Source organism: Erinaceus europaeus, chromosome 7 (genome assembly GCF_950295315.1).
Source record: "Erinaceus europaeus chromosome 7, mEriEur2.1, whole genome shotgun sequence".
In the NCBI taxonomy this organism is placed as follows: domain Eukaryota; kingdom Metazoa; phylum Chordata; class Mammalia; order Eulipotyphla; family Erinaceidae; genus Erinaceus; species Erinaceus europaeus.
This window is the reverse complement of record NC_080168.1, coordinates 33,045,712-33,060,041: the sequence shown is the minus strand read 5'-3', so window position 1 is coordinate 33,060,041 and position 14,330 is coordinate 33,045,712. Positions and strand designations below refer to the sequence as shown.

The window sequence follows — 14,330 nt, the reverse complement described above, 5'->3', positions numbered from 1 at the left end:
CTCAGTACCTGTACTATGAATCCATTGCTCTAGCGGCCATCTTTTTTCCATTGTTGTTTCTGTTGGATACGACAGAGAGAAATCAAGAGAGGAGGGGAAGATAGAGAGGGGGGAGAGAAAGATAGACACCTGCAGACCTGCTTCACCACCTGTGAAGTGACACCCCCTCCCGCAGGTGAGGAGCCTGGGGAGCCAGGGGCTCGAACTGGGATCCTTGAGCTGGTTCTTATGCTTCACACTATGTGCACTTAACCCTGTGTGCTACCTACCTCCCTGTTTCTTAATAGCCAGAAAATGGAGACAAATGTGGCAAAAACCAGGTCCTACAAGTCTCTCTCTCTCTCTCTTTCTCTCTCTCTCTCTCCCCCCCTCTCAATTTCTCTCTGTCTTATCAAATAAATAAATAAATGGGAAAAAACTTCCACCAGGAGTGGTGGATTGTTCATGCAGACACCAAACTGCAGCGATCATCCTACTAGCAATTTAAAAGAAGAAGTAGGAGAGCTGGCATAGTCTTTTTGTTTTTAATGTAAGATACATTTCAAAATACAAAGAAAATACACCAAAATCAGCTCCATCTTCTAGAAAGTATACACATTTTTCTAATTGAAATATCTCAATATGTGAAAAGGTAAATGTTTACTTAGGAATATATTCATACAGTTTAACTACTCTCATTAGGCATTTAAAATACTTTCCATAAAATTGAATATTTTGCCATTTGATTTCATCTTTAAAATATCATATTCTAAGCATTTTCCTACCAAGTTTTTACTGTAAGGTACTGAAAGATATTAAATACAGCTCAATTTTTTACTTATCCAGGAAATAAAAGTGAACAATTACCTCCTGAAAGCTCCTCTTGATGTTTGGTAAATGCAGAAACAAATATGAAAAAGTCACACCTCTGCGAAGATCAAGTTAGCCATCATTTAAGACAAAAGTGAGACTCTTCTGTTACCTACACAGACGGGACTCAGAAACTCTCATTACCTGACTTTGTTGCTCAGAGCACAATAGCTGTTTCTGTAAGTTGTCTATCTAGTCTGCCCCTGAAGTTTTTTTTTTAAGTTTTTAAAATATATATATATTGCTTCCAGGGTTAGTGGTGGGTCCACTGCTCCTGGCAGCCATTTTTTTTTCATTTTGTTCTTGTTGTTGTTGTCATTGTTGTTGGATAGGACAGAGAGAAATTGAGAGGGGAGGGGAAGACAGAGAGGGGAAGAGAAAGACAGACACCTGCAGACCTGCTTCACTATTTATGAAGCAGACTCCCCCCCCCTCCCCGCAGGTGGGGAGCTGAGGACTCAAACCCAGATCCTTGCGCTTTGTACTATGTTTGCTTAAGACAGTGCACTACTGTCCTCCCCCCCTCCTTTTTTTCTTTTATCTATGAAGACCCCTCTCTACTTGATATCAGGAAATGGAACACAGAAGAAACGGATTCTAGATGGATCTTTGTGCCTCCTCTGCCCTTCTCTTCCAAAGGCTATACTGCTTCAGGGAGAGCAGAGCTGCTGTGACATGGAGGAAGGGGAGAGGGAGGAGGGGGGGCAAGCAGCCACTGAGAAGCATCAGGCCCTGGACCTGCAGCTCCCTGGGCCCAGTGTACACCCTTCCATCACCAGCCGATCCCTTGAAGACAGCTGGCGCTGTACGCAGACGACTGTCTTCTTTCATTTTAGGACTGACTGTGTTGGTTTCCCATTGACACATGCACTGTGACACCATTTCAGGAGTGTAGCTTGACATTCCCCTCAAGTCACAAACCTCCCCGCTCTCAGCACAAACTCGAGTGCTATCACACTGCTCTATTCATTCCTCCCACCTGTCTCCATTGCCCTCTGGTAGCTAGTTATTATTTCATGGTCTAGTTATTTTTATTGTGTTTTGCCAGTTTGTTCACAAAGCACATTGCTTTCTAGACATCTTGAAACAGCCACTAAACCTGCTTTTACTCTCCACTGGCTATCCCACTTAGATCACACCTTTACCACTTGGAGGTATCCATGGAGGTCAATTGATTCTATTTTTTTTAATCTTTTAATTATATTTATTGATCAGAGAAAGCCAGAAGTTAGGGATCAGGATGTGGCACACTGAGTAAGGAGCTGAATTTAGAAGCATAAGAAAGCCAGAAATCAAGAGGGAAGATGGTGACAGGGAGGGACAGACAGAGAGACACCTGCAACACTGCTTCACCACTTGCAAAACTTTCTCTCTGCAGGTGGGGACTGGGGACTTGAACCTGGATCCTTGTGCACTGTAACGTGCACTCAGCCAGGTGCACCACTGCCTGGCCCCTGAGGTTACTTGATTCTTCATTCAGAAAGATGTTGAGAGGGGAACTGAAATACTAAACTACCCAAAGAATGCTCTAAGGAACAACATTAAGCATTAGGAATGAAAGTCATTTGACAGATGGGTGTTCAGTTAGTGCTCAATTAGCTCCTTCATTGAGCTCAGAGTGTACTCAAGGGCTTGATCTCTTCAACTGGGAGGAGTCCTCAGCTGCTTCACAGTAACAAAGGGCAGTCGTGTACATTTTTTGCTGCTGACTGCCCCTAGTGAACATGCTTCATAATAATGTTAGCTAATGGCAGAGTACTGGCATTCAAAGAATTTGACCTCTATAAATCATCGTTCTCACTTTGGACATAAAGAACCTGCAGGACAGAGAAGTTAAGTGACAGAGGACCTGCCATGAGTGGGGAGTGACCCGGTATTCCTCCTTGGACACTCTGTCTCCAGTCCTTGGCTTTTAACCATTATACAACGTGGCCTCTTCCTGCATAAACCCCACACATCCCTCTGAGTCTAGACCACAGCTTCATCGTGTGGAGTGCTGGGTAGCTCAAAAGGTGAGTTAAGCAGAAAGAAAGATGACTTAAGTTCTGAGAAACTGAAAATGAAGCTTCGAGTTCAATATAGATGCTCACAACAGACCAATGATCCAATTAAAAACAGAAAAGTTAGAAATCTAGGTGAGTAGCTCCCTTCTCTGTCTCAGTGCCATCTTTTTTCTTAACTAATACTTTTGTGTATTATAAATTTCTCCATGAAATGAAATCCATAGATGATCTAGCCTATCATGCATACAGCTTACAAACTCCACAGCAGGCCAGCAAGACAGTGCACCGGGGAGGCTGCTGTCCTATGCATGCTACACGTTCAGCCCCAGATCCACACCACAGGGAAGCCTCAGTGCTGTAACGTCTCCCCACCACTTTCTGTCTCTTTCTGTTGAAGAAGCTGGCTTAAAGCAAGGAAGCCCCAGAAATCTCTCTCACACACCCTTACCTCAATGTGATGTTCTAAATGCAAGATAAAGGAAAAATAAAAGGAAACAACTTACAACTAAAAATAGATATTTTAAATTATAAATCCTCAGACATGACTTCTCTAAGAGGTTTAAAAAATTACTAGATGCAGATACCAACCTTTGATGAAGCAGCATAGATTTAAAAGAAGCAGGGAGATCGAAAGACATTTCTTTTGTTTTTAATATTTATTTATTTATTTTCCCTTTTGTTTTTAATAATTATTTATTTTTTTCCTTGTTGTTTTTCATTATTGTTGTAGTTGTTGTTGTTGTTGATGCCATCGTTGTTAGATAGGACAGAGAGAAATGGAGAGAGGAGGGGAAGACAGAGGGGGGGAGAGAAAGACAGCCACCTCAGACCTGCTTCACCACCTGTGAAGCGACTCCCCCTGCAGGTGGGAAGCTGGGGAGGGGGGGGCGGAGGGGGCTGGAACGGGGATCCTTACTCAGGTCCTTGCGCTTGAGGCCACATGCGCTTAACCCACTGCGCTACCACTCGACTCCCCAAAAGACATTTCTTATGTGAGATAAAGCAAAAAAGAGCAAAGAAGTGAGTGAGGCCCAAATTAAAAAGCATTTTGACAGACAGTAACAAATTCATTTGTATATGCTAAAAGAAAGAGGGGATTGAAGTATGGGCAACAAGTCAAAACAATTACAGGCTGATAAAAAGGAAGTGCAAGAGAGAGGGAATTGAGTGAACAATGTTAACATTCCCCTAAGGTTTACCATCAAAAAATATTCCACAGGATTTAATTTGCTACGTGTCATCGACAATAGCAATATTTAAAATTCTTTAAATTATCTTTATTTATTGGATAGAGACAGCCAGAAAGTGAGAGGGAAGGGGGAGATAGGTAGGCAGAGAGAGATAGAAAGACACTTGCAGCCCTGCTTCACCACTTGTGAAGCTTTCCCCCTGAAGGTGGGGACCAGGGGCTCATTCCCAGGTCTGTGAGTACTGTAACGTGTGCACCGCCACCCAGACCCCAATAGCAATATTAATATTAAGTAAAAATAAATTAATTTATGCTGTATAGATACTTCACTTTTCAGAGTATTTTTGTCAGCAAGGAGTGGTGACAATGTGTGGGATATGTTTCTCATGGATTGTGAAGGAATGTTCTTGACCTGCTCAACTGTCTTTCTTAAAAATATTTTTATTATCTTTATTTACTGGATAGAGACAGCCAGAAATTGAGAATAATGGAGAGAAAGAGACGGAGAGAGACACATGCAGACTTGGTTCACCACTTGCAAAGCCTCCCCTTGCAGGTTGGGATCAGGGGCTTGAACCCAGGTCCTTGAGCATTGTAACATGTGCGCTTAACCCAGATGGGCCACCACCCAACCCCTTCAACTGTCTTTCCTTATAAACACTGTCTTCTAAACTTGCTACATTTTGTGAAAACTCACATCACTATTAAGTATTAAAGAGTCAGTCACTTACATTTGTGGTGACTGTTATCCAGCAGAACTTATAGAGAAAGACAATTAGCATTTCTGATTCCTATCAAGTAAAGGTCAGTGTGATAACCCCCAGAGTTCCAGAATGCTACTAAGAAGTATTTGTTGCAGTGAAACAGACATTACCTTGTAACTATAGTCTTGATATATTTAAGCACTGATTATTCCATACCCCTAGAGAAGTGCTTAAGTTATACCACAATTATATAATACACATTAAAAATCAGTATTATTCATTTCTTTCACTTACCAGATTCGAATGTTTCTTCATCTATGGTTTTCCACGGATGCCAAAAAGTGAAAGTCTCATTACTATCCACATTTTTTTTATACTTTCATTATCTTTATTGATAACAGTTCAAATTCAGGTTCAACACTGTAAAACTAACTTTAATTAGGAAACAAGGGCTTCTTAGAAAGATTAGCTAAACACATAAGAGCAGAGTAATACTGATAGAGAATTGAGGTTTTTCTAAATGGAATTGAAAACTATGGCACAAAATTGTGCCTTTCATTGTTTTTTTTTCTTTTTTACTCATTTCAAAGCTGCCTTTCACAGAAAACTGGTATCTTTGACTATCCACATTTTTAGCAGTTGAATTCTGTGATTTATACTAACATGCACACAATACCACCTTACAATCTTCTCCCAATGGCCAGAGAGGTAGATCAGCACACAGAACATGCACTTAGGATGTCTAAGGCCCAGGATCAGTTCCTAGAACCACATGTTACTGATCAGTGCTCTGGTCTCTCCCTAGTTCACTAAGTAGTAAACACTAAGTAGTTTTTTCTTAAATCAAGGCCTTATCAGGCTACCTCTTTGGCTTGTGTAAAGTGTAAATGAGAGTGGTCCGGGATGTGGCACAGTAGATAAAGCATTAGATTTTTCAACCATGAGGTCCTGAGTTCAATCCCCGGCAGCACATGTACCAGAGTGGTATCTGGTTCTTTCTCTCCTCCTATCTTTCTCATGAATAAATAAATAATTTTTAAAATATAAATGAGATGCATGATTCTCAGCAACTGGGCTGGGATGGCAACCAGAGATGCAGATGGAGTTTAAAAGAAATAAAGTAGTCACAGACAACTGATAAAATAAAAGAGTCTCAGAGGGAAGTAAAAGGTAGAATGTTGGGAGTCGGGCTGTAGCACAGCGGGTTAAGCGCAGGTGGCGCAAAGCACAAAGACCGGCATAAGGATGCCAGTTCGAACCCTGGCTCCCCACCTGCAGGGGAGTTGCTTCACAGGTGGTGAAGCAGGTCTGCAGGTGTCTATCTTTCTCTCCCCCTCTCTGTCTTCCCCTCCTCTCTCCATTTCTCTCTGTCCTATCCAACGACAACAACAATAATAACTACAACAATAAAACAACAAGGGCAACAAAAGGGAATAAATAAATAAAATAAATATAAAAATAAATTTAAAAAAATTATTTAAAAAAAGAAAATATTAAAAGGTAGAATATTGCAGAAAATTCCTTTAGATGCGGGGGATGGGCGGTGCACACCCAGTTAACTGCACATATTACTGTACTCAAGGACTGGGGTTCAAGTCCCTGCTCCCCTCTTGCAGGGAGGACACTTCACGTGTGGTGAAGCCAGTCTGCAGGTGTCTGTCTTCTTCTCTTCCTCTCTGCCTCACTCTCCTTTCTCAATCTCTCTTTGTTCTATTCAATAAAGATGGGGGAAAATGACCACTGGAAGTGGTAGATACATAGTGCCAGCACCAAGCACCAGTGTAACCCCAGTTGCAATATAAAAAAAACAAATAGAAAATTAAATTCCTTTAGATTATTAGACATTACCTGATTTTCTCCTATAGAGCTTACAGAGGCAGAGGGACACACCCTGCCTGGAGATGTGAAACATTTGAGATTCTCTAACCAAAGGGAACAAGTACGTAGATGGTCTGATTGGGTAGCCTTGTTTAGGTGAATGGGGAAGATTTTTTTAAATAATAATAATAATAATGCCATTATTACTATTGATAGAGACAGCCAGATACAAGAGGAAAATAGGGACACACACACACCTGCAGCCCCACTTCACCACTCGTGAAGCTTTCCCCACTTTAGGTGGGGACTGTAGACTTGAACCTGGGTCCTTGTACCTTGTACTGTGTGTGCTTAACTAGGTATGCCACCACCCACCCCCTGCAGAAGATTTCCTCTAAACTAACTTTGTGATCAACTGAAACAATTCTTGTCAGTATTTTAAAGAGACATTGAAGATTAAGAAATTCGACTTTTCCAGCCATGACATCATCTCCCCAGACAATAACTTGGATCTGCATGCATATCAGATTTCAGGCTCAGGGAAAAACAAACAAAAAAATTGTATAGCCACAGACCCTTTGGAATATAACTAAAATATGCCTACTAGCTATCTACAAAATGGAGGAACCCCCCACCCCCAACTCTTTATCTGCACTATTCCAGCCTTTAGGTCCATGACTGTTCAACAATTTGTTTGGCTTTGTATGTTAACTCTCTTTTCAGCCACCAGGTTCCAGAGGCTAGCAGGATGCTGACCCCACCAATGTGTCCTGGAGCTCCGCTTCCCCAGAGCCCCACCCCACTAGGGAAAGAGAGAGGCAGGCTAGGAGTATGGATCAACCTGCCAACACCCATGTTCAGTGGGGAAGCAATTACAGAAGCCAGACCTTCCACTTTATGCATCCCACAATGACATTGGGTCCATACTCCCAGAAGAAAGCTATCAGGGGAGGGGATGGGATACGGAGATCTGGTGGTGGAAATTGTGTGGAGTTGTACCTCTCTTATCCTATGGTTTTGTCAATGTTTCCTTTTTATAAATAAAAAATTTTTTTAAAGAAATTACTTTTTTTTTTCTGCTTTACCATGCATGACCCAGGCTCAGGCCTCAGGACCCCAAGGCACTGGGACAAGTTTCAGTGCTATGGTGTGGTATCTCTTTCTTTCTCTACTTAAAAAAAAAGCTAGCCTAGAGTGATAGTGATGAAAAATATACATATATTTTTTTTTTCTCAAATATTTTTACATATATATTTTTTTCTCACATTAATATTTATACTAGGATTTGCCAGAGGATAGTGTTAAACACTAACAAAGTACATATTTTGGGGGGTTAGGCGGTAGCACAGTGGGTTAAGCACAGGTGGCGCAAAGCACAAGGATCCGGGTTCAAGCCCCCAGCTCCCCACCTACAGGGGAGTCGCTTCACAAGCGGTAAAGTAGGTCTGCAGGTGTCTATCTTTCTCTCCCCTGTCTTCCCTTCCTCTCTCCATTTCTCTCTGTCCTATCCAACAACAACAACATCAACAACAATAATAACTACAACAACAAGGGCAACAAAAGGGAATAAATAAATATTAAAAAAAAACAAAGTATATATTTTGCAGTATTTCATAGTATTGCATGAAGAGCACAATGGTTTCCTGAAGTCCTACATGAAAGCTGAAAGTTACTAGCCATAACTCTTGAGTGTTATTAAATGTTACTAGGGGCCCAGGGGTGATGCACCTAATTGTGCATGCCATGCACAAGGACTCAGGTTCAAGCCCTGTGTCCCCACCTGCAGGGGGGAAAGCTTCGCATTACAGTGAAGCAGTACTGCAGGTGTCTTTCTTTACCTCTCCTTCTCCATTTCCCCTTCCCTCTCAATTTCTCTCTATTAAGAAAGAAAGAAAGAAAGAAAGAAAGAAAGAGAGATAGAGAAGAAAAGAAAGGAAAAGAAAAAAAAGAAAGGAAAAGAAAAGAAAAAAGAAAAAGAGACAAACTACTACTGGGAGCAGTGGATTCATAGTGCAGGGATAACCCTGGTGGACAAAAAACTTCCTGAGACCATTTCCAAGATATTAATTTCTACAATTGTTTCTAGAAAGTTATCTTAGACCCTGCTGGAAACATTCCCACAACTTTGTTTTCCTCCCCTTCAAAGTGTCAGAACCACATAGAAAGTGTAGGGCAGAGAGGAGCAGGTAACTCTATAGGATTCTTCCAGAGAAAATGTGTGTGTGTGGGGGGGCAGGGGTAAATAATGGTTACATAATGGTTATGCAAAGAGACTCTCATGCTTGAGGCTGTGAAATCCCACTTCAATCCCCTGCACCATCATAAACCAGAGCTAAGCAGTGCTCTGGTTTAAAAAGAAAAGTGTGTGCTGCCTTTGACCCACTCTGTTCCAAAGAATTTATAACCAATGTGCTTCATATTTCTTCTAATTGTAAATCTATCAAGGAAATGTTACCTGCTTCCACACATTTCTCATCAATCTTCATGTCATCATCTGTAACAGAGCATAGAAAAGGAAGATCAGAATATGAAATATGTTAGTAACAGACAAAATTTCCCTATGCATATAGGTTAATGTAAATAAAAATCAGATCATTTCAAAATGTTACTCTTACAACTATGAACAGATGAAAGGACTTTGTTGGATTAAATAAAAATGAATAATGCTGATGGGGTCTACAGTCAACAATATGTATATACCTTTCCCATATTTGGGAGCTACTCTCTTCCCTGATCCAGCTTTCTAGCCCCTTTTCCAGCCATGACATCATTTCCCCAGACAATAACTTGGATCCACCTGCATATCAGATGTCAGGCTCAGGGAAAAAAAAGCATAGTCATGGGCCCTTTGGAATATAACTAAAATAGGCCTACTAGCTATCTGCAAAACGGAGACCCCAAATCTTCATCTGCAGCCTTTAGGTTCATGATGAGTCAACAATTTTTTTAGCTTCATGTGTTAACTCTTTTTTCAGCCACCAGGTTCCAGATGCTACCATGATGCCAACTGGACTTCCCTGGACAAACGACCCCTCCATTGTGTCCTGGAACTCTGTTTCCCCAGAGCTCCACCCCAGTAGGGAAAGAGAGAGACAGGCTGGGAGTGTAGATCAACCTGCCAACGCCCATGTTCAGCAGGGAGGCAATTACAGAAGCCAGACCTCCCACCTTCTGCACCCCATAATGACCCTGGGTCCGTACTCCTGGAGGGATAAAGAATAGGAAAGCTATCAGGGGAGGAAGGGGATGGGATACGGAGTTCTGGTGGTGGGAATTGTGTGGAGTTGTACTCCTTATATCCTATGGTTTTGTCAGTGTTTCCTTTTTATAAATAAAATTCTTTTTAAATGTATAGTGCTAGCAGTAGAGTCCACTTGGACAGTGGGCATGTTTTGACATTCATGCAACCCAGGTTTGAACATACCCCTCTCCCTGCACTGGAGGAAGATTAGATGCTTCAGTGACGTTTTCTCTCTATCTGTCTCTCCTTCTATCTGAAAAGCTCAACTTTAAAGAGTGAAACCTCAAAAAAAAAAAAAAAAAAAGTCTGCCACGAGAAGCTCCATAACATTACACGGTTTAATTTTGGAAAACTTTTGAAAACCATCCAACATTCCAAAGCCTTCACAACATGACCCACACCCAGCTTTGAAGGTAACTGTCTACTTCTCTCCTGCACTACCTTCTACCTTCATCCACTAGTGTCACCAACCCTTCCTTTGTGTTTCTGCTGCTTACACTGTCCCGTCTGCTTGCAATACTTCGAGGCCCATCTCAAACACTGATCAAGATCAACATCCCATGTGACCACACAGTGTCGTTCTTACTACTTTCAACTCTAGTCTACCCTGTCATGTAATCTTTTGGTTGTTTGCCTTATTTACTTACCCTCCTAGACAGCTGGTTCAAAAACCAGCCTCTGATTCCTATGCACTTTACAGAGTTTAGTAGATTCTTGCATGTAGTGGGTACATGATAAAGTTAAATTTCCCTTTTAGCACTAAACCATCCTATGACAATAGAAATCATATTTTCCCCCCTTTCAGCACTCTAGTACCTAGCGTAGGGTCAATACTTCTCGGATCATCAACAAATAGAAGTAGTTTAATAAATAAGTCTTATCACATCTTCCCAAAGTACAAACTCTTGCCTGTATACTATGCTATAGTCTCATAATATATATATCAAGCTTAATACTGCCTCCTTAATTTTATTTTAAGAAAATTTGAAGATGGGGCCAGGTGGTGGAGCACCTGGTTAAGCACACACTACAGTGTACAAGGACCCGGGTTCGAGCCCCTGGTCCCCACCTACAGGGGGAAGCTTCATGAGTGGTGAAGCAGTGCTGCAAGTCTCTCTCTTTTTCTTTTTTTCCTCCAGGGTTATTGCTGGGCTCAGTGCCTGCACCATGAATCCACCGTTCCTGGAGGCCATTTTTCCCCCTTTTTGTTGCCCTAGTTGTTGCAGCCTTGTTGCAGTTATTATTGCCATTGTTGACGTTGCTTTGTTGTTGGATAGGACAGAGAGAAATGGAGAGAGGAGGGGAAGACAGAGAGAAAGGGGGAGAGAAAGATAGACACCTGCAGACCTGCTTCACTGCCCGTGAAGTGACTCCCCTGCAGGTGGGGAGCCGGGGGCTCGAACCGGGATCCTTACGGCGGTCCCTGCGCTTTGCGCCACGTGCGCTTAACCCACTGCGCCACCGCCCGACCCCTCGTCTCTCTCTTTTTCTATCTACCATCTCCCTCAATTTCTCTCTGTTCTATTGAATTAAAGTTCAAAAAATTAAAAAAAATAAAATTCAAGATGTATTTATTTAAGTGATAGACAATAGATGATAGGTAGGTAAGTAGATTGATTGATAGATACTAGAGTTCTGCTCAGCTCTAGATTATGATGGTACAGGACTGAATCTGGTACTTCTGAGCTTTGGGCGTGAACATCTAATAAGCTACCATTGTGCTCTCTCACTTGCCCTAATTAATAACTTTGAGCAAACTATATGATATGGAAAATGTTGTGAAATGATGCCAGTTTATGGAGATGGGGCACAGATAAATAAATAACAGCTGGCACTTTCAGCTGTCATTCACTTTCTTATATTCAGAGATGATTTTCCAGATCAGTAATTTATAACAATAATCAAGTTATGAGTCTCTAGGACACAACTCTTAAGGGTTATTTTTTAAAAGGTCATTGGAAACTCCAACTGTCACTCCTGATTACAGAGGTCAGGAAAAATTCTCCAGCAACAACACACACAAAAAAGCAGCCTCTGCAGACTGGGAGTATGGATCGACCAGTCAACACCCATGTTCAGCGGGGAAGCAATTTACAGAAGCCAAACCTTCCACCCTCTGCAACCCACAACGACCCTGGATCCATACTCCCAGAGAGATAGAGAATGGGAAGGCTATCAGGGGAGGGGATGGGATATGGAGATCGGGTTATGGGAATTGTGCGGAATTGTACCCCTCTTATTCTTTTTTTTTAAAAAAATTTTTTATATTTATTTTATTTATTTATTCCCTTTTGTTGCCCTTGTTGTTTTATTGTTGTAGTTATTGTTGTTGTCATTGTTGAATAGGACAGAGAGAAATGGAGAGAGGGAGGGGAAGACAGAGAGGAGAGAAAGATAGACACCTGCAGACCTGCTTCACCGTCTGTGAAGCGACTCCCCTGCAGGTGGGGAGCCAGGGTTCGAACAGGGATCTTTATGCCGGTCTTTGTGCTTTGCGCCACCTGCGCTTAGCCCGCTGCACTACAGCCCGACTCCCATGTACCCCTCTTATTCTATGGTTTTGTTAATGTCTCCTTTCTTAAATAAAAAAAAAAAATCTAAAAAAAACAACAAAAAACCTCTATCTTCTGAATGTGAGCTGTCTAATATGGCAGCCACTAGCATAGATGTCTAATGAGAACCTGAAATTCAGTCATTTCACATTGGGTTAGTCTGTGACTATAAATACAATCAGGCCTTGGAGACTAGCATAAACTGCAAGTGACTTCATTAATATTTAATACTGATTATGCCATCTTTGGAATAGTGTGGGTTAATAAAATTCACTATTAAAATTTAAAAAAAGATTAAAAAAGCAGCCTCTGGCAGTGTTCCTGCCTTCTCTGAACTTGACTCTGTTCATCTTCAAATGGAAATAACAACCTCCTCACAGGGCTTCTTCTAGACATTGTCTACAAGCAGCTCATGAAACAGCAATCCTTTTCAAAACTTGAGTCCTCACTATGTGCTGTGTCAGTCTCAGTGTACATATAAATATTATTTCTCTTTTAGTCTTTTCAGTTAGGATGACAACATAGCATGTACATTTTTTTACTGGCATTTTCAAACATAAACTAGGATATTAGTGACTTGCATACTACTGGGTATATAGAGCCTGATAAGTAACTAAACAGAATTGAAGCAGATTAAGAAGACTACAGAACATTTTTAGGAGTGTTTGGAGATAAGGATTTAAAATATATATATATATTTCTTACCTTCTTCCATAGAAATTGCTGGGTTCAGACAAGTAGTTGAAGTATAAAAACAAAAAGAGAAAAATATGTTATAGTTTCACAGGTTAGCTGACAGTAAGAAAAACAATGTCAAAATTCAGTGCTTATTCAATATTCTGATCTCATTCTCTCCATATTCACAGATGCTCACTGGAGATTTACTAGCTAAATAAGTAAGTATCACAGTGGTCCAAGAGGTGGTGCAGTGAATAGAGCACTGACTCTCAAGCATGAGGTCCTGAGTTCAATCCCCTGGCAGCACATATACCAGAGTGATGTCTGGTTTGTTCTCTTTTTCTATATTTCTGATGAATAAATAAAATACTAAATAAAAAAATAAGCGAGTATCATATAAAATGAATACATTTGCAAACCTTGTTGGAAGTGGGGATCTACTTTCTTCTGGCAAATCTAGTCTGTTTCCATCAAAATAAGCTCTAATAGGGTAGCACCCTACCCATTTCCAAATTAATGCACTGAGGACTGTATCTTGACTAGAATACAGGAGGAAAATGAGGATAAGAGGAGGGGGTAAAGGAAGAAAGTACATTTTAGGAAATAGCTTTGATATGCTCATTTGCATATTTTCATAATTCCTTTTGATTAATAAGATTGATGATATTTCCGGACTTTATAACCTGCACTGCTCAACTCTGGCTTCAGGAGACGAAACCTGGGACCTTGGAGCCTCAGACGTGCAAGTCTTTTGCATAATTGCTATGCTCTTTCCCCGACCCCTCTCCTATGGTAACATTTAAGCAAAAGACACAAAAGTACACTTATTGCAGCAGCATCTACAAAAGCTAACCAAGATAAGAAACAACAACTCCATGCTCCTGTCCCACCAGAAATGTCTCTGTAGAGGTGACTCTAGTCTGGGGACTCCTGAAATGCAGAATTATGTGATGATAATTAGGACTGAAAACTATTTTCAGGCTGGACTTTTCAGATGAGATGGGGCATGTTCAGGGTGGTATGGCCATTAGCAGGCTGGACAATTCAAAATGGCTAATGTAAATTACATCTAGGCTAGGTAACAATTGTCAGCCAACCAGCAGTAACAGAAGCTATCAGATACTGATTGACGGGTTCATTAGCATTTGCCATGTGACTTTGAGAAATGAAACAGTAAATGAGTTCAAGCAGTGCTTTGACTTAGTTTGCTAAAAACAAAACAACCCCCCAAAAAAGTTCTCAAACTCCACAGGAAGTGGCTAAGCTATCTCTGAATATTTTATCATGAATAATGAT

General features: G+C 41.1%; 1 protein-coding gene across 1 annotated transcript in view; it reads right to left on the bottom strand.

Moving 5' to 3' along the window:
• The window catches only part of MPP4 (MAGUK p55 scaffold protein 4), a 56,554-nt gene that overhangs the window by 18,364 nt on the left and 23,860 nt on the right, over positions 1-14,330 (bottom strand). The window contains exons 11-14 of the mRNA XM_007520502.3: positions 13,062-13,079; positions 9,019-9,057; positions 5,040-5,060; positions 847-861 (exon numbers count right to left, since the gene is read on the bottom strand). Coding sequence (XP_007520564.1) covers positions 847-861; positions 5,040-5,060; positions 9,019-9,057; positions 13,062-13,079 — 93 coding nt within the window. The remainder of the gene's footprint in view (positions 1-846; positions 862-5,039; positions 5,061-9,018; positions 9,058-13,061; positions 13,080-14,330) is intronic.